Source organism: Protopterus annectens, chromosome 8.part0, assembly GCF_019279795.1.
Source record: "Protopterus annectens isolate FY-2018-M chromosome 8.part0, PAN1.0, whole genome shotgun sequence".
Lineage (NCBI taxonomy): Eukaryota > Metazoa > Chordata > Ceratodontiformes > Protopteridae > Protopterus > Protopterus annectens.
Genome location: NC_056741.1, coordinates 509,113,053 through 509,133,911, shown reverse-complemented (window position 1 = coordinate 509,133,911; position 20,859 = coordinate 509,113,053). Strand labels below are relative to the sequence as shown.

Here is a 20,859-nt window from a genome sequence, read left to right as displayed (position 1 = left end):
AATGTGGAACTGCATAAATGTAACAACACTGCACTCTGCTATAACAAAGCTGGCAAGTCAATTCTTTGATGTCAAAACTCGGAGCTGATATGTCTGGATGAAGGGATTCTGCCTATTGTTTTGAGGCCAGAGTTAATGGCTATAATTTGCAAGTATAATTTATTTTATTGATCTGGTTCCTGACCAGCTGCAAGATCAAAAGGGCTATTAACATCTGAGAGTCTGTTAGCCTGGGAACCAGAAAGAAATAATGTAATCTGAAATGAATCTGTGGTGATGTGTTATCACTTTAGGGACAGAAAGAATGAGAGCATTTGAGCATTTGTCTTGAGAACATCCAACTCACCACTCTGCCTGTGTCTATATGTAAGTAGGATTTTAGAACTGTGTTTTCTCTCAGAAATAGCTAGGAAATAGGAAGATTAGACTAGTTTGTTTTTCTGTGAAGTCAGAACTTTTCTTCTGTATTATTTTAAACATTTCTCTGTGATTTCTGAACTCTTGACTGGCATTGTGTAGTAAGAAGTATTGTCTTGTGTTTTTATTATTTATTATTAAATATTTTTAAACCTTTCACCTGTAGCTGTTTTGTGTAGTGATAATTTAAGCTCTAAGAATACATTGCATGTATATAATGGTACTGTACCAAGTCACTCCATATAAGTCTTGACTGTTTGGTTGCATTTACCATTTGTATAATAATATTGCACAGTATAATTAGATACCCTTTCATAAGAGCCTTTGAGTAGCTGATAAGTATTAGCTGGGTGGTGGCAGTGATTTCTACCATATAGTCTGGGTAAAAGGGGCACAGCTGGAGAACCTGTGGCAGCCTTCCCCAGGAGAGTATGAGTGGTTGTATATAACTCATATCTCAAAGTGTGTGTGTGTGTGTCAGCTACTTGAGCAGGGCTACGAAGCACTGGTTGGACAGAGAGGGTGCTGGAGGTTTTAGCTTGCCCACTAGACTGAGATATGGTCCCTATAGCTGTGCCAATGGGGGGGTATTACTGGGGACCTGAGGAGAAAGGGAGAAACCAGACCCAGACTGACTGTGATCTCTGTGTGCTCTTAAGTGAAATTGTACTTTACTATGTGTGTATTTATTATCCTTTCCCTATATGGATGCCCCTCACTGGTGTTAGTGGTGAGCATTGAGGCGCCTTGATTGCTGGGCCAGTGCATGAGTGTCACACACTCCACTATAGTGGTTACAGCTCTGAGGTACCGTGTGTGAAATGCTACTAGCATGGGTGACAGCCTTGGCCAGTCTATTTCAGGCATCGGCCTTATCCTGATACCTAGTAGAGTCCCCCTGCAGGAGCCTGTGACAGTAGAGCTTATGGAGGAGGCAATGAAAGATGTTGCTCTTCTCCTCATACCACCTCTGTAGACTAAAAGGAGCACTAATCTGTTCTCCAGCAGCCATAACTTTCTCCTTACAAGATGTCAGGAAAATAGCACTGAAACTGGAATTAATTCACATCCTTTGCTCATAAACAAGAACCAGGGAAAATCTCCTTTGTGGGATTGACAAAATCTCCCAGTTACGTATCAACACTTATGTTGCTCGATGGGTCGCTATCTGGCTCACTGATAGAACCTATATAGTCAAAATAAGGGAATACACCTCCAACAACAGACCTGCAGCCAGTGGTGTACAACAGGGACTACTCCTGGGACTTTTACTGTTCAGAATCAATTTCTCCGAAGTACAAGCAAAAAGCTAAATGCCTGCAGCTGACAAAGTTTGCTGATGACTGTTAACTGGGAGCAGTCTTCGGATCTCCAAATGATGTCAACATCCTACACGTGTGTCTTACTCAAATAAATGATTGGTGCCAAAGTTATGGGCTTAAAATCAAAGTAAAAAATTATTTTCATCTGTTTTGGTAAGCGCAATGTTCTTGCCAACTACCACATCAATAGCAACACCTTAAGTATGCACTCAGTGGTGAGAGACCTGGGCACACAGGTTGACAGCAACCTTACCTTTGACCACCATGTCTCTATAGTTATAAGAAGGGCTTTCTATATTGCTCATCTCATAAGCAAGGGCATTGCCTCCAAAAAAAGAAGTTATAACCTCCTTGTTCTCTTTCAACATCGTGCCAATAATTGAGTGCAATGCCCCTTTTAGTATGTACCTTTCCAAGCACCTGCAGCAATTGGAGAGACCACAAAGCTTCCTCACAAGGAAAATTCAAGGTCTTCAGCATCTGTCCTATGTGGATCATCTGAAATCACTGTCACTTTATTCCATTTCATATAGACTACTCAGAGGCAATCTCTGTCTCTGCTTTATTGGAAATGCTGCATATCTGTAAGTCAAATGGTACAAAGGTTACTCACTCTAAAGACCTTAACCTGGTATGTAACATTACTACAACCTGCTGGAGGGACAGATTTTTCTCCCAGAGGTTACCTTACCTTTAGAACAGACTCCCACTTCATGCCAAACACAGCACCTCATTTGCCATCTTCAAACACAATCTGGACGATTGGATAGGTAATCATAAACTCACTCTGCCTGCTAAGTCAAAGTATGATTAAAGTTCATGAAATTAGTATTGCTTCAGTCTTTGATGTCAGCCAGCAGTACTCTTCGCAGCAACCACAATATGCCCAGTAATGGCTCCTTCTGCAATTGGTACTGAGTTACCTGGATTGGTAGCATATCTAACTATGATTGTAAATTCTTTTTATAAGACCTGTTGCTCCTACTACTATTGCAACTGTCTGGGTATCTTTCTTCTACATTGCTCTCATTTCTGCCTGCAGATCCTGGTATTTTATGGCCTTGTGTCTCACTGTATGCAAGATACTATAGTCACTGGGTATGGCAATTTCAATGATCAATTCTACTTTTGTCTTCTTTTCTTGGAGTATTAAATCCAGTTTTCTAGCATCTATCTTTTGAACTGTTGGTAATAGGCGATCCCATGTGATATAAACTTCATAATTTTTGATGATGCATTGTGGCTCATGTTTCCAGCGTTCAATACTTCAATACTATAATGTTTGCACAACCCCCAGTGCCGTCTTGCCACATTATTATGCCTTTCAGTATACAGTCCTTCTGCCATCACTGTGTCGCAACCAGCAACAAGGTATGCAACTGTTTTCTATTCAGTTTTACAAAATCTACATTTGTCTGTTTCTCCCACATGTTCAATGGACTTTGAAAACCATCGTGAATGTAGCCCACTATCTTGGGCTGCCAATATTAACCTTTCATTTCTTGGTTTGAATTCACCTCTCCTTAACCATTCCTGTGTCTATTCTTGATCAACATGAGGCTCTTTCAGAAGTTTTCTATGCCTGCAACTATATTTATGTTTTTTCCACATTTCTTGCCTTCTCATCTGGTCCTTCGCCTTATATTCTTTCCCCTGGGGTTCCACCTGTATCCCTCTTGGACAGGGGCAATAGGTGTTGATCGTGGAAATAAGGGTAGAATATGGCTAGGATTGTAAGGGCCCTAAGGCCATTAGGCTAGTAACTTCCTATGATCCTATGATAAATGTATATATATATATATATATATATATATATATATATATATATATATATATATATGTGTGTGTGTGTGTGTGTGTGTGTGTGTGTGTGTGTATTGCATTGTTATGCTTCCAGTGATACAAAAATGATGGTCCTCCTTCCATCTGTTTGCTCTGTGATTACATGTGCAACAGCAACTCCAGATTAAAATTGCTAATAATGGAATATCAACTGTATTTACCTTGACTGCTGTAACTTGCAGAGCATGTGCACATAACAAGAATAAAAAGACAAATGGATTTGTATAGCCATCATAACCATTGTTCACATCATCACAAATTACATGTTAAGGGATTCAAACCCTTAATGCCCACTCTCTTCCTTTGTTGAACTTTATGCTCCTTCTACATGCCACAGAATAATGCCCATCAGACTTTTTAAGCAGTACACATTTGCTGTGTTTTTGCCAACAGTAAGGGAAATGTGCAATAACTAATGTTCAACAGACTTATGCCATCAGGGAATACAAATCCTCAACATAACTTACTCCAGAATTTTACATCACAAATAAAGTACTATGAGCCGTGGACAGTGCTGGAGTAGAAATAATGATGTCAGTCTGAGTTTATATCATTATTGCTTTCTGAATTCCAGTCCTTGAGATTAGTAGGTGACAGGACTTAAATGAGCTATGTAATGTTTGAGTGAGAAAGATTGAGTAAATTATAAGTGATGTATAAGGTTTGCAACTGGGAGTGTGTCAGTATGGTTTTGATGTAAAATACTTGCGACTAGGATTGTGTCAGTGTAGTTTGTTTTCATTTATATAAATTTATGATTGCTTATGTAGTAAGTGATGGTTAAATAAAGATGTTTCTGGTTTAAAAAAGGCAAGAATTTAATAATTTGTGTAATGCTGCTGAGGTTATATAATATATAGCAAAATATGTGTAGTATAATGTTTGTTATGTTAATATAGTTTGATTACTTTTATATGAATGTAAATTTGCCTATATCACAAGTGATAACTCAATAAAGTTGTCTGAAAAAAAAAAGATCACTAGCTCAATGGTCACCATTTTTGACATAGGACTGTAAATGCCATCTATCCTTGCCAGTCTTTGTCAGTCAGTGTTGCTGTATGCCATTTGAACAACATATAAGTATTTTTGTTTTAATCTGTCAGTCCTTTGTTTATGTGTATTGTGCTTACATCAGTTTGCAACATGTTAAAATTCACTGTGCAGAGTATTACCTTCAAGTGCCAATATCTTTTAAAGAACAAGTGTCAATAACACACATTTCAAGTTATCAGAACAGTGAAGATGTATAGATTAGTCACAGCTGAAAAACATCATTGCACTGGTATTCCACTAAAGCTGTCGGACTAAATGTGTGAAAAGATGTTTATTGCATGGAGTAAACTTATTGAACGGAAACGATACTGTAGGACTGCACCCCTTCCTCAATGGAAATGATACTGTAGGACTGCACCCCTTCCTCAGTGGAAAAGATACTGTAGGACTGCAGCCCTTCCTCAGTGGAAATTATACTGTAGGACTGCACCCCTTCCTCAGTGGAAACGATACTGTAGGACTGCATCCCTTCCTCAGTGGAAATGATACTGCAGGACTGCACCCCTTCCTCAGTGGAAACAATACTGTAGGACTGCACCCCTTCCTCAGTGGAAATGATACTGTAGGGCTGCACCCCTTCCTCAGTGGAAATGATACTGTAGGACTACACCCCTTCCTCAGTGGAAATGATACTGTAGGACTGCACCCCTTTCTCAGTGGAAAAGATACTGTAGGACTGCACCCCTTCCTCAGTGGAAATGATACTGTAGGACTGCACCCCTTCCTCAGTGGAAATGATACTGTAGGACTGCACCCCTTCCTCAGTGGAAACAATACTGTAGGACTGCACCCCTTCCTCAGTGGAAAGGATACTCTAGGATTGCACCCCTTCCTCAGTGGAAACGATAGTGTAGGACTGCACCCCTTCCTCAGTGGAAATGATAATGTAGGACTGCACCCCTTCCTCAGTGGAAATGATATTGTAGGACTGCACCCCTTCCTCAGTGGAAATGATACTCTAGGACTGCAACCCTTCTTCAGTGGAAAGGATACTGTAGTACTGCACCCCTTCCTCAGTGGAAATGATATTGTAGGACTGCACCCCTTCCTCAGTGGAAATGATACTTTAGGACTGCACCCCTTCCTCAGTGGAAACGATCCTGTAGGACTGCACCCCTTCCTCAGTGGAAATTATACCCTAGGACTGCACCCCTTCCTCAGTGGAAATGATACTGTAAGGCTGCACCCCTTCCTCAGTGGAAATGATACTGTAGGACTGCACCCCTTCCTCAGTGGAAATGATATTGTAGGACTGCACCCCTTCCTCAGTGGAAATGATACTCTAGGACTGCAACCCTTCTTCAGTGGAAAGGATACTGTAGTACTGCACCCCTTCCTCAGTGGAAATGATATTGTAGGACTGCACCCCTTCCTCAGTGGAAACGATACTTTAGGACTGCACCCCTTCCTCAGTGGAAACGATCCTGTAGGACTGCACCCCTTCCTCAGTGGAAATTATACCCTAGGACTGCACCCCTTCCTCAGTGGAAATGATACTGTAGGACTACACCCCTTCCTCAGTAGAAATGATACTATAGGACTGCACCCCTTCCTCAGTGGAAACGATCCTGTAGGACTGCACCCCTTCCTCAGTGGAAATTATACCCTAGGACTGCACCCCTTCCTCAGTGGAAATGATACTGTAGGACTACACCCCTTCCTCAGTGGAAATGATACTGTAGGTCTGCACCCCTTCCTCAGTGGAAATGATAGTGTAGGACTGCACCCCTTCCTCAGTGGAAATGATACTGTAGGACTCCATCCCTTCCTCAGTGAAAACGATACTGTAGGACTGCACCTCTTCCTCAGTGGAAATGATACTGTAGGATTGCACCCCTTCCTCAGTGGAAATGATACTGTAGGACTCCATCCCTTCCTCAGTGAAAACGATACTGTAGGACTGCACCTCTTCTTCAGAGGAAATGATACTGTAGGACTGCACACCTTCCTCAGTGGAAACGATACTGTAGGACTGCACCCCTTCCTCAGTGGATGAGAACCATACAGGCAGAGCACTGAAATGGAAGTGTTGCATCATTACTGCTTTGAGCCTTGGAAGCTGTTACAGAGTACATAATTATCTTACATTACTTTTCATTTTTTTGTATCTTCCATTTGCTGTCTAACCCACAATGGTGCCAAACTGCTGTTTGTGCCTTGGCAAAGTCACAACATGTGTAGGATTTTTGTTGTTGTTGTTGTTTTTGCCATAGGATGGGAAAGTTTATTGTCCTCTTTTCATTAATGCCCAGTGATGCTGAATTATGTCATGTTGTTCAAAGGATAATGAAAAATGGTTTAAAATTCTCTTGTGCTCATGTGAGTGTTATGTTTATGTATATTTTAAGCAGATTAATGGTTGGAAATGGAAGGATAGGACAGAGATGGAAAGGCGAAGGGAGCAGATTGTGTAACAGAAGGTGGAATAAGAACACTATTGTAATTATGTAGTATCATGCTTCCAATTCCACTTTAATGTCTGAAAATGGCAAAATTCAAATGTGTATTCCCCTTGTTCAAATATATACTCAAGAACAGCTACAGTTTCCTATGGCTAGGTTTGTCATGACCATTTCTGGCAAACCGTGATGTATACACTGTGGGTCATCCACTTCACATAATTGCTGAACATATGAGTCAATATGTAACCACTCCACTAACACTTTATCTACACATAGAAGCTGGACTCTCACAGACTAATTTAAATACGTCAATATACTTTTCTACAATTTTATTCTGCTGTATTCACTAGTATTTACCATGGCTCAGGTCACTCCATAACAAGTACAGATATGACTCTGTCATTGTCCATGTTGCTGTGAACGGCCTGAGATGTACCTCCCTGGACTACATGGAAAGAGACATGGAAGAGCTATCCGATCTTGTAGCCCAGGCAGGTATGACCCTAGCCCTGAGTAGCATTCTGCCATCACCCAGAATGATGCCGCAGTACTAGGACAAAATGATTGACTTCAACAATTGGCTAAGCTTCTGGTGCCATTCTAAAGGGATCCAGTGTCTTTCTGCCTGGGATAACATGGTCGACAGACTACGATGCTTTGCCAGCGATGGCATGCACCTGTCAACACTGGGATTCCGGATACTGGCTAAGGTTCTTGCTGCCCCTATAGTGCCTTTTTTAGGCAAGGTTCAAATGAAAAAATTCACCACCGTAACAGGAACAGGCAAGCAAAAACTGAGGGTGATGCTACTCAATGCTAGAAGTCTAAATCTTAAAATGCACTCACTCGAGGCACTCCTTAAATTGGAGAACATTGACATCTGTGCAATGACTGAAACCTGGTTCAAGGCTCCAGAGAGCACCCCTGCACTACCAGGCTATAACTCATACCACACTTTTCGGCCATGTAACCTGGACCGGAACACCAAAGGCGGAGGTGTGTCCATATTCATTAAGGATATCCACATCTCCAGGCTAGTTGCTCAGCATAATGCAGCCAAGGTTATCCAAGTGCAACTAACTCTAGGCAAAACTGCAATGCAAATTGTAGCTTGCTACAGATCACCCACCATGCCCCAGGATTCCCACTCCTCTTTCCTTGATGTACTGGATAATATTAGGGTTCAACCAAACACCCTAATAATGGGCGATTTCAACTACCCCACCATTAACTGGGAAAACTACTCATACCAACTCCTTCGCTCAACGCTTTCTGGAATTCATAAACTCCAATGCCCTGGATCAACTTATCCACACACCCACCAGAGGCAACAATATCCTAGATCTAGTCATTACGAATATGAGTGACCGGTGTTCCACGCCTGAAGTCAATGCCTCATTGATCCGATCCGACCATAAGCTAATTACCCTAGATATCCACATCCTGCTCCACCCCCCATTAAGGAAACCATGGTAAAAAAGTTCTCCAAAGCCATCTTCATGTTTCTTAAGACAGAAGTGGTGATCTTCATGACACCCATGTAGATGGACAATACAGTTATGACTACTGAATCCTACACAATTGCACTTTATAAGCACTTACATGAGTGCATGGATTGTGCTATCCCAAACAGAACCAAGACGCTAAACTCCAAAAAAAGGAAGCCAATCTGGTGGTCCCCTGCCATAAACAAACTGTACAACAGAAGAAAGAAACTCTTGCAAAAGAGAGTAAAATCCCACGAGTGGAGGATCTCCCTGGTCAGCCTCAGTAAGAAGCTGTGATCCCTGATAAAATCCTCCAAAGCTAGTTATGAAAACAAAATCGCCACTGATTCTAAAGACAACCACAAAGCATTATATAGCTATGTCAAGAATCTCAATGGCAACACTCAGATCTGCTCTGAGTTACAGCACAATGGTACTAAATATATAGACCCAACTGATATTGCCAACATCCTGGCAGATAGGTTCAGTGCTAACTTTACCCCCCTCTCACCCCCTAAAGAGCCCATCTCTATGCCGGAAGAATGCAAAGTTCCTGTAATCACGGCTGCACAGGTAAAAACCACACTCTCCAAAGCCAAGAACACAGCATCCATGGGACCAGACAACATCCCAGGCTGCATTCTACATGAACTACAGAACGAACTGGAACCCCACCTAAGTACCATGTTCAATCGTAGCCTCAGCCCAGGCTTTTTGCCTGCTAAATGGTGCACAGCAATGGTTATCCCACTCCACAAGGGGGGAGCCACCATGGACCCCGGGAACTACCGCCCCATTAGCCTGATGAGCCTGGTCTGCAAGGCCATGGAACGTATCATCATGGAACTTATAAACAAAGACATTAGTAATCTCCAAACTCTGGATCCCACCAAGTTCGGGTTTGTAAAAGGCAGATCATGTCTCCTAAACCTGATAGACTTCTTTGAAACAGTCAACAAAGCCGTAGACAAAGGTAAGGTGGATCACACAGCCTATCTAGATCTTGCCAAGGCTTTTGACACCATCCCCCACTCTGGAATTATAGATAAACTCACTAAATTAGGTATAAATCTGTATGTCCCAAGATGGGTTGCCAACTGGCTCACTGACAGAACCCACACTGTGAAAGCAGACTCCAAATCCAACTTCAGACCAGTGACAAGTGGAGTACCACAAGGTTCAGTCCTGGGTCCTCTCCTGTTAGTTATCTACTTCTCTGAAGTACAAGCTAACACAGAAGGTCTTTGGCTAACGAAGTTTGCAGATGACTGCAAACTAGGAGACATAATCGAAACACCTAACGATGTGGACATCCTATAAAAGGGCCTCAATGAGACAGATGCTTGGTGTCAAAGCCATGGCCTAAAGCTCAGTGCCAAAAAGTGCATTGTCATCCCCTTTGGTAAAAACTCTGTACCCATGAACTACAACATAGGCGGTAGTATACTTAACACCGAAAGTGTGATAAGAGACCTTGGGACACAGGTGGACAGTAGTCTCTCCTTTGATAATCACATCACCACAGTAGTCAGGAAATCCTTATACATGGCACACCTCATCACAAAAGGTTTCTCATCCAGAAAAAAAGGTCACTGTTCTCCTCTACTCATCACTCATTAAACCCATTATAAGAGTACAACACCCCTTTTGGTATGTACCTCACAAGACATCTACAACAACTGGAAAGGCCGCAGAAATACCTCACAAAGAGGATTACCAGCCTCAAACAGATGCCCTATGCAGACTGTCTCAAAATCTCCAGCATTACTCTGTCGCATATCGCCTACTCAGAGGTGATCTCTGCCTGACATACAAAGCTATGTCAAACACAGAGCTGTTGGACATGCTCCACTTAAAGAAATCCCAATCCCTCCGAGCTACATGGTCTAGGGACCTAAACCTTGTCACTACAATAAACAGAACATCCCGGAGGGATTTATTCCTGTCCTAGAGACTTCCCATACTCTGGAATAAACTACCTATCTCTATCAAACAAAGCTCCTCATTAGCACTCTTCAAGAAAAATCTTGATGATTGGATGGGAAATAGGAAATTCACCCCGGGGATCACCTCTGTGGCTCTGCTCGACAGTGGCACAGGAAAATAATTTTCTTGGGTGGCAAAAGCCAGGGTACCTTTTTGGCTGGACTTGTATAGGCCCCAGGGCCGATAGCCTAGTACCTACCTACGAACCTATGAACCTATCATTCACAACTTATTTGTAGCACCTCGATGTGTGACAGAACCTTATGATGTGTATGTTTTAGGAGCATGGCTCTTTAACAACTATTTTGGGTAACAGTAGTCCTAATGAACTATACTTGGGAGGTATAAGCCTGGCTATCTTGCAGCAGCATCTATCTGGTCTTCTTCATACCTGTTCAGGTATGTCCACAGCCTCAGGAAGAACTCAACATGATGTTAATTTGCTTTTCTTTTCAAGAGACTAGCACAATTCAGAAATGGTAATCAGTTGAGAATTAATTAGCATACACATTATGGTCAGAGGGTGGAATCTACACAATATATGCATGACCTAGAGCAGGGATCACCCTTATGCTATGGAAGAGGAATTTACTTTTGTTGGAGAAAAGCATTCAGGATAATTGTCCCTTCACAGCAAGAGTTTGACAACTTCCAGGTATGGGTGACTTGATATACCTGCTTCTTTGGTTAGTGTTAGCATTTAGTTGTGTTGTGCAATTGAGGAGGTGCAAATGATTGTTCATTTTTTTTCTTCAGTACAGACAAAGTTTTATAAGCAGTCTGCAGAGGTAAGTTGTCTTCATGTGTACTGACAGCTGTACCATAAAACAGCACAAAAGTTGCTCATTGTGAACATAGGTTAGCATATGTAATTATAATGTCAGTTACCTTCCGATGTGGGTTTATAGGATTATAGTGCAATGTTATGATGCATGAGTGCATATATTGTACCTGTTTTGCTTGTGGTGTTCGTAACTGATAATTTGACAGTCATTCATCTGCTGTTCTTTTGATGGGTGTGCAGGAGTTATTAGTAATGAAAATGGCAAGTATTTTGCTGTTCATAGGTTCATGTTTCATATTACCATGTTGATAATACACCCTTAAGAGTCAAGTCAGTGGTCCAAGATCTGGGTATGCATGTAAAAAGTAGCCTTGCCTTTGACTATCATGTGGCCACAGTGGTGAAGAAATCCTTTTATTTTGCACTACTTATAAGTAAGGGTATGGCATGTAGGTCCAAAGATGTCATTATCCCACTGTACTCCACCCTTATCAGACCAATTATAAAGTACAATGTTCTTTCAGTATGTACCTGACCAAGCATATGCAGCAACTAGTGAGACCTCAGAGGTTTCTTACAAAATGAATACATGGCATAATAAACCTGCCTTATGTAGAGTGCCTTAAAGCCTTTCCCTCAAGTCAGTCTCATATAGACTGCCGAGGGGTGAATTTTGCCTGGCTTACAAGAAATCCACAAACCCCATACTTATGAATTGCCTGCATATTAATAAGTCAAACAGTACCAAAAATACAAAGCCTAAGGACCTTAATTTTCTCTGTGACTTAAACAGAATATGCTGGAGAAAAAGATATGTGTGCCAGACACTGCATCTCCTATGAACAGGCTTCCCATCCATGTGAAGATGAGTTCAACTGTTGCCCAGTTTAAGTGCAACCTGGAGCAGTGGATGGGGGATAGGAAATGTACACAGGGCCATGCACCCATGTCCCTTATGGACCGAGATAGCTTATAAATGCCTGGTCCTTGATGTTCTATTTGGATACAGGTGGTCATTATTCTTTCAAGAAAACAAGCCTAGGCTTAGAAAGGTCCCCTGAGTCACTTGCCTATTAACAATCTATGAATCTATAGGTATATACTAAGCTAACAACCACCTAGCTCTTTATAAGCCTAAAAAACACAACAGCCAGCATTCAACTGGAGCAAATATTTAGTGTTAATGTACAAAAACAGACCAGTTTCGGCCCACAGGCCTTTTTCAGTGTAAAACACATCAGTATATTTCACGTCTTAAATATCATAACATAATAGAATAATTAAATCCCATTAAACAATTATTACAAATGTTCATTAAGACCAGGTGGAAATGGTTTACTATCATATGTTTGAATCGAACTCCATCGACTGCACTTTTGTCGAATACAGAAATTCGAAAACAGAATGTCGAACACCAAAAGCCAACCTAGAAATGGGTTTTAACATGGGTCGAGATAAGGGAGAAGTTTGTAGTTCAGCAATAGCAGTGAACACCTATCTCGACCTATGCTAAAACCGTTCCTAGCTTGGCTTTTGGTGTTCGACATTACCGTTTTTGAATTTCCGTGTTCGACAAAAGTGGAGTTCAATTCGAACATATGATAGTAAACCAGTGAAAACAATCCCCCCCAATTTCACTGTCCAAGACTTTTCTATTTTATTCAAAACATTATGCCAACCACTTTTCATTGATCTATGTCACAACACCCTATCAAGAATAATAATAAATTTAAACATTGTTGTCTTGTGTATAATAATATGTTTATATAAGGCATTAGCCAGATACTTATTAATAATGCTACTTAGATGTTCTGAAATTTGCAATTTTAATGGTCTGGAAATTTCACCTACATAAAAGGCTGTGCAAAAGCAAATGAGCTTCCTGAAACCCAGATAGTGTCTTCCAGTAATGTCATTAACATCTCTTCATTGTTTTTTTCTGAATCTGAAAGTTTGTTGCTAAGCAAGGGCCTCAATTTTATTCCAGTGTTTTTTTGTCCCTGAGGATGTCTTTGTGGAAGATTTATATGCTTTTTGCAGACTGCTCAATTTGAAACTATATATTTCAGAATGGGGAATCTGTTAATGAAAATAGTGGCTTTAAGTTTAATAAATCAATATTTATTCCAGCCATGAATAAGAATGTAGAAGTATTTCAGAAATGTGTACTTAAGGAGTTACATTTTGGGATAAATAGTCAACAATATCCCTGGGATTCATGAAGCTTGCGCCAGGCGCAGGCATAGCGTAGGCGGTATAATGCCAAATATGGCCATCGAGCGATTCAGGTACGATCCAATTCCACGTGCACTACCGGCGTATGCCAGAACTGTGCAGCCCCCAGCTTAGGTATGCTAATCACCCCATGCGCAGTGTCGCACCATGCAAATGAAGGCATATAGTGATTCATGAAGTGGTGCAGGCGTAGCGTAAGCCCACGGAAATGTAAACCAAAAAACACGGTTTACATTTTCACAAACAGAACATCAGAGCTATGGAAGTGGGCCAGACCCAGGTATCACAACGTTAACATATGCCAATGGCGAAATACACAGCCAATGGCATAAGAAAAGATGCACAACATGTAAATAACAACATTTAATGTCATGTCCACAGTAACGCACAGCCCAACCGCAGAGCATGTGTGCGGAAGCTGTAACATAAAGAAATAATTTAAAAATGTCATAAAATCACAACGTAATAGAAATCAGGTTTACAGCATAATACACAATGGTAGGCATGGAACACCACAACCAAGGTGCAAGGGTTGCTAAGGGCCTGCGATAGTGTTCGGCGGTAACTATGAATTAGTAGTCAATGCCATGCAAATGAGGCAGATAATACTGAATCGCAAATGTCCCGCCGGATGAAGGTTGTACCATATGGCGCAGCGGTATAACATCGAGGAGTGGCTCAGAGGAGATACATGACATCAGCAGAGGGGTGTGCCACCGTAGCAGTAAGCACATTGGAGCAATGCAAATCTGGCCTGTCCTTTGCTAAGCAAAGCTGCAGGACAGGGGTGGGGAGAAAGGTATAGAATCGTTTAGCTGAGAGCACACATGGTGCCCAAAAGCGCATGTGTACGGGGATGAAAACGTGCCTGAAACCCAGTAATCAGACGCACGCGCCGTGAACAATAGCACAAATAGGAAGGTCAGGGGAAGAAAAGAAGGAAATGCTGAAGTAGGGTAATTGGAGTACTAATGAGCAATCAACACCAATCAACCCACGATGGCCAATCGACGGCAGCTGACAAGTCTGCTTGCAGAAACCTGCAAAACAGGATAGGGGAGGCATTGGAATGCAAAGAAAGGAGGGGAGGTATTGGATTGCAAAGATAAGAGACCTGACACAGCAGAGCAAAGCAAACCGACAGCAGACCGGCAGTAGCACACATAACGCAAGATACGCCAGGTCCAGGAAAGTACAAATGAAAGTAGGCTGCAGGATGCACGCCAGAAAATGGTAGGTGCAACGTGCAGAAATGTAAAGGGAAGGTCAAGAGGTAATCCACGGCAGCCAAATGTAATTCAACACCAAAGGCACCACGATAGTAGTTCCGGCAGTAAAACACATAAGATACCCTGTAGCTACGATCGTACATACACACCCTATGACATCATCGGTGTTCACAGCACAATAGTATAAAGTGTGAAAGCACCTTACACACACCTGTGTATTCCCAAACACTGCACCATAGGTGTAAACACACGGGGAACTTTTAAAATGTACATGTTGGGAGCTGCCATAGCTTTGACTCATCAGCATGTGTTAGAGACTGACGGTGTTGTGGAGGATGATGCCGACAACCACCGCAGGCCTCGGAGGAGAAGGAGAGTGTTCAGACCAAGGGTAACCTACCAGGGGCTACATGACTTGGAGATAGTAGAGCGTTACAGGGTGGACAGGGACATCTTACAGCAAATAGTGGAGCTGTGCCGGCCACGCCTGAGAACCAGAAACAACAGAGGGGAACCCATCCCAGTGGACACGAAGGTATGTGTAAGCCTGCGAATACTGGCCGCAGGTACCTTTCAAAGGCCAACTGGAGATATAATGGGTATCTCACAGGCATCAGCATCCAGGGTACTACACCAGTTCCTGGATGCCATGTTACCACATGCCAATGAGCAGATATACTTCCCCTGAACTCAGGAGGAGTTGGCCAGCAATATGCGCCACTTCCACTGTGTGGCACACTACCCAGAGGTACTGGATGCGATAGACTGCACGCACATACAAATCAAGTCACCACCCGGTGAGCATGGTAGGCACTACATAAACCGCAAGGGATTCCACTCCATCAACTGCCAGGTCGTGTGCAATACCCAGGGCATAATCATGGATGTGTGTGCTGGCAGCCCTGGAAGCTACCATGACTCCCATATCTGGCATGCCTCACAGCTGTATCAGGTATTTGTCAGGGGGGACATCCCACATGGCCACCTTGTGGGGGATGCTGGCTATGCACTGGAGCCATGGATGATGGCTCCCATCAGAAATGCACACACACCCATGCAAGAACGCCATAATGAGGCACATGCACAAACCAGAATCATCATAGAGCGTGTGTTCAGGATGCTGAAATCATGGTTCCGGTGCTTGGACACATCTGGTGGAGCCTTGCAGTACTCTCCAGGCACATGTGCCTACATCGTCATAGTATGTGCCATGCTACATAATATGATCCTGCGGAAACAGCTGCAGCAGGGACAAAATGGTGAAGGCCCTCATAGCCCACCGCATTTGCCAAGGCCATCACAGGCACAGAGGGATTCAGACCATGAACACACTGTGCCAGCCCCAGTAGGCAGACGGAGGTGTTCCCAATATGCCTATGCCTTGGCAAAGAGGGAACGTATAGCACATACGCTGACAGTGTAGGCCCCTACGGACTGACACACCTCTCCACCTGCACACACAGTAAAATGGATGGCACACAAGCACGACCACCTGTAAATTGTAATGTATAGGTGGCCCACTGTGTGAATCCTACATAGGCAGCCCTCAAACATTGTACACACAACAGCTATTGGAACACGGAATGTCAACACCTGAACAGTACATGCGCCTATCAGCATATGTTGGTGCTGTGTGTATAGGTTCCCAAGTACATCGGTAGGTACATGGCCAATTGTCAGAGGCCATACACCAAACGGGACAAACAGTGTCCGCTGTCGCCACAACATCGAGTAACCAACTGTCGCGTAGAGGAGCAGAGGCAATCGTGGGAGCACATGTGTTTAAGCACTGTTCTGCAGACACTCAGCACGGAGTCCTTGCTGCGTTAATGAGGGGCTCCACATAATATAATCATGGATGTTGTGTCAAGGCATGGGGTGTACCCATGACAGGTATTCGTCACCCCAGCATGCTCCACCCACGGTCGTTTGAAGGTGTAGCACAGTATCATCTGTGGCTCACTGTGATATACATACCCAATGCCGGAGCACATACAGTAAACATCACATGGACATACCATTAACTGGACTCATCAATATGTAAACTAACTGAGTTACCCATGTGACTGCAGTATGGAGTAACAGCTGTAGTGTACTCCACGTACAAAACGACATAACACGTGTACAAATCCCAGATGGCCATATGTTAAATGCAGTGACCGTCGTGCATGTTCCCGGTCCCACGTCCTGCAAGGGATGTAACGTAATCCCAAAGGCACGAGTAATGCATGTCGGATGCAGGTCATCTGATCATATGTTTAGCACACATTACCGGGAATATGCATTGCCCACTGCTGGTAAGCGATGTTTAAATATGACTATATGGATATGCGCAAAACAGGGATAAGCTACTCCGAATAACACGTAGATCATGGTGAATGATGTCCAGAACAGGTGAAACCAGCATTATTTACCCCTGTACTAATAGCGCCTGCTCTGAAGGGTAAAACGACCACTGCCAGGTGTAGAACACACAATCATGTATAGAATCACCTAACACTATTGCTAGGCAAGATGTACCTATGGTAGGGTTGCCACCTCTTCCAATTACTAATGTGGGACATACGTCAGATGTCTGCATGCCGACACATACACCCGGCCAGTACGGAAAGCAGAACTGCACTGTTTTGCCTAGATAAAATCTCATTCTTGTAATGTTTACTTACTTATTCTGTTTGTTGGTTCAGATACAGAATAACTGTTTTATGCGATTATTACATAAACTATAGGAAATAAGTATGTTCTAAAATCACAGGACATTTGCCATGTTTACAAATATTTTGCAGGACACAACTGCCCAAAGAGGGACTGTCCCTCGCAGAGTGGGACAGCTGGCAACCCTAACCTATGGCAGGTGTGTAATGTGACAGGTACAGACACAAACGTGCGGAGTCCAGGAAACAGTATACACCAACAAGTACACAAGGAAAGGTGTAGCTTGCCTGTCACTTTCCCCGTCAGATATATATATATATTTATATATATATATATATATATATATATATATATATATATATATATATATATGTACACATATATGCATATATATAATACAGATAGAAAGGGCGATAGAGTGATATATGTTGATATATACGGATTCAGCGATATCTGCAAATATATATAGATAGGTCAATGACATTCATAATACCTTGGAGGTACAAATACTTAGGATACCGCCAACTATGGAATGTGTAACATACCAACATGCGTAACCACGAGGCTGAAAGACCGAAAGAGAACAGTACAACCGCGAGTAATAGTATGATGATATGAATGGATAATTCGTTACCGCTGCCGGTGTTGCGGTCCCCATAGGTACTGTGTTCAACTGTGTGTGTGAGTGCCGTAGTCTGTGTATGTGTGTGTTGAGGGTGCCGTGTGCATCCCCGTAAGACTGTAATGAGTGTGTGTGTTCGCATCATGTGTCTGCTAGTGCCAACTTGGAGGTAGATGATTATGGTAGGTGTGGGTATAGCTAGCCGTAGGCATACGGTCACCACCTGTCCCACATTAGGAGGGACAGCCCCTCCCTGGGCAGGTGTGTCCTGACATAAAACATTACAAAGGGCAAATGTCCGAGATTGTAGGACATTAATATGTCCCATACATACTGTAATAGTTGCATTAAATAGTTATGCCTGTATGTAATAAACATGAATGTTACATGCAATATGATAAGTAGCCAAAGTCCAACAACAATAGGTATGTATTGAGGATAAAAGTATGTGCTATCCTGTGTACTGACCGTGGCTATGTGTTGGTCTGTAAACACCGCTGTGTGTCCTGGAAGTGTCCAACAATGGCCATATGAAAAGGTGTCAGCCCATGGCAAAGAGGTTCTGTTACCAACACAACCGCAATGACTGCAAATATCTGGGACAGAAATACACGGGATAGCTGTCATGTAGACATATCCCTTTACATATCGCTGTAATTCCGGAGGTATGGAAGTATCAACCTCACCTGCATACTATATAGAAACCAATTAACAATGGTCCAATGTACAATCCCGTAACATAAGTCTACTAACTGATAGCTCTTTAATAAGGGATGGAGCCCACACACATATATATGGAATATGTAGAAATGCAAGCCCCACAAACCTGTATATGGTACGTACACCCACCAACATCTCCCACACTAGAAACTATAGCAATACAGACTGTAATAACAGCACAAACATCCAGTCAGTCAATTATAACTGCAGAACCTTCGACATACCTTGTGAGAGACACAATTAAAGGCGCCATGCAAAATTGCAGCCATTGTATAATGGAACAAATGGCGATGTTACAGGTTTTGTTTGCAATAGTCCGTTAACAGACATTGGGATGACAGGTACACCCACATGTTGAACCACATACTCTAGCTGTCACACACAATCCACGGGGGACATGAATCCAAAGTATACTTGTCTCTATGCATAGCAGTTGCAATTACACATAACAAAACGCAATACATGCCGTCTCCCCGAAGGTAGGGCAAATGGCCAACGCCCAAGTGGAGAAGTCAATTATACCCCACTGTTGCCAGATAATTGGCGAATGTAGTAGCTGAAAAACTGATATGCAAGTAATTAGTCACTCAGAATCACCAATAGGGGGCAGGAAAACACATGTTACAGGTATCGACGTATATAAGGAAGACTTGCCAGACATTCAAATCATATGCTCATACAAAATACCCGTGTAAGCAGTGTGAGAAAGATAAAGATGAAAGTACGTAACGATAACAAGGTATGTAGAACACTTGGTATGTAAGTATATGTATAGCATGTTTTGTATTAATTATTTACTGTATGTATAGCTCGTTTTGCATTAATTAAAAGCGTCCGCAATGCATATCGTGGGAAAAGGTATTTATGTAGTGATGTCTTGCTGAGCATACTTAATCTTGTAGAAACTGTGCATCCAGCTGTGGGCCACAAGGTACACATCACAGACACCACAAGGGATGCTACATGAGGGCTTTAAACAGAACAATTACATACAACCCGCCATCAGTGGTAGGGTATGTCCAACAAGTACGTGCCATAGCCGGGGGTAGTATATGTTGATATACTGTCACAGTAGGCATGTGTATGGGCATATAACAACAATGACATGTCTAAGGTTGTCCCGCTGTGCAAGTATGCTTTGCATTATGGGATACTATGTAAAATATGTGTAATGTATAGCATTGTAGGTAGATATGTCAGATATTCTACACAGCATAACAGGCATATCATGCATACCACAGGTATCGTCTATTGGCATGTACAATAACAGGATACATATAGTGTGTAGGCATGGGACATTGCAATAGCATGATAGCTAATCTAAATGGAAGGGCTACCAAGTAACCATGCACAAAGAACATGTAATAGCTTCACAGGTTCATAGTGGGGTACTATGCAGTCTGGCAAGTCTATGTGTAAGCACAACCACAGTGTTCACACCAGTGGCACCTCTCTAGGGTAGTGTCCTGTGATCAGCAGAGCCATGTGTTACCTGCACCTCTGCACAGTACAGCCACTGCAGTGATCCCTGGTGTACATGTGTGTCTCAAACATCAAGGGAGGTATCACATGAACAGTGCTACTGAGTGTCCCTGCGTGATGTACAAAGGAGTCATGTTCCAAAGCATGGTGAGTGTCCGGTCTGGGAATGTAACCCTCAAGCACATCCCACTCATTGTTGCGTGTGTGCACATATCCATGAGCATGTTGCTCACAGTGGCATCTGCGTATGTCGCGTATGTGGAGTATATCTATTAATATTGTTGTGGACATGGGCCCTGTCTGTTCAGCAGAGGTCACCCCTGAGTATGTAGTATGCAAATGCGTACAGACATGGTGTCCATAGTTCAGCCACATACCTTAGCTGCCAGAGCTCAATAAACGTCATGGCGTGTTAATGTTGTGGTATGTAAAGCTGTAGCTGTTGTGTAAGGTACACCCTAAATGGGGTGGTGTACCCTTGAATGTGTGTAGAAGTCTTGAGTTCAGAGGTACAATGGGTGTCTATGTAGCAGCTACACACCCAGTACAGATAAGTGTGGCCATGTAGAAGGATATCCATGCCACAGTGGCAATGCGGTAATCACAGGAGTGGGGGTGAC

General features: G+C 42.7%; 1 protein-coding gene across 1 annotated transcript in view; it reads right to left on the bottom strand.

The window, feature by feature from the left end:
• The window catches only part of LOC122808299 (melatonin receptor type 1C-like), a 60,465-nt gene extending 39,820 nt beyond the window's left edge, over positions 1–20,645 (bottom strand). Inside the window, exon 1 of the mRNA XM_044079265.1 lies at positions 20,617–20,645. Within this exon, the coding sequence (XP_043935200.1) occupies positions 20,617–20,645 (29 nt within the window). The remainder of the gene's footprint in view (positions 1–20,616) is intronic.
• Between the last annotated feature and the right edge of the window lie 214 nt (positions 20,646–20,859).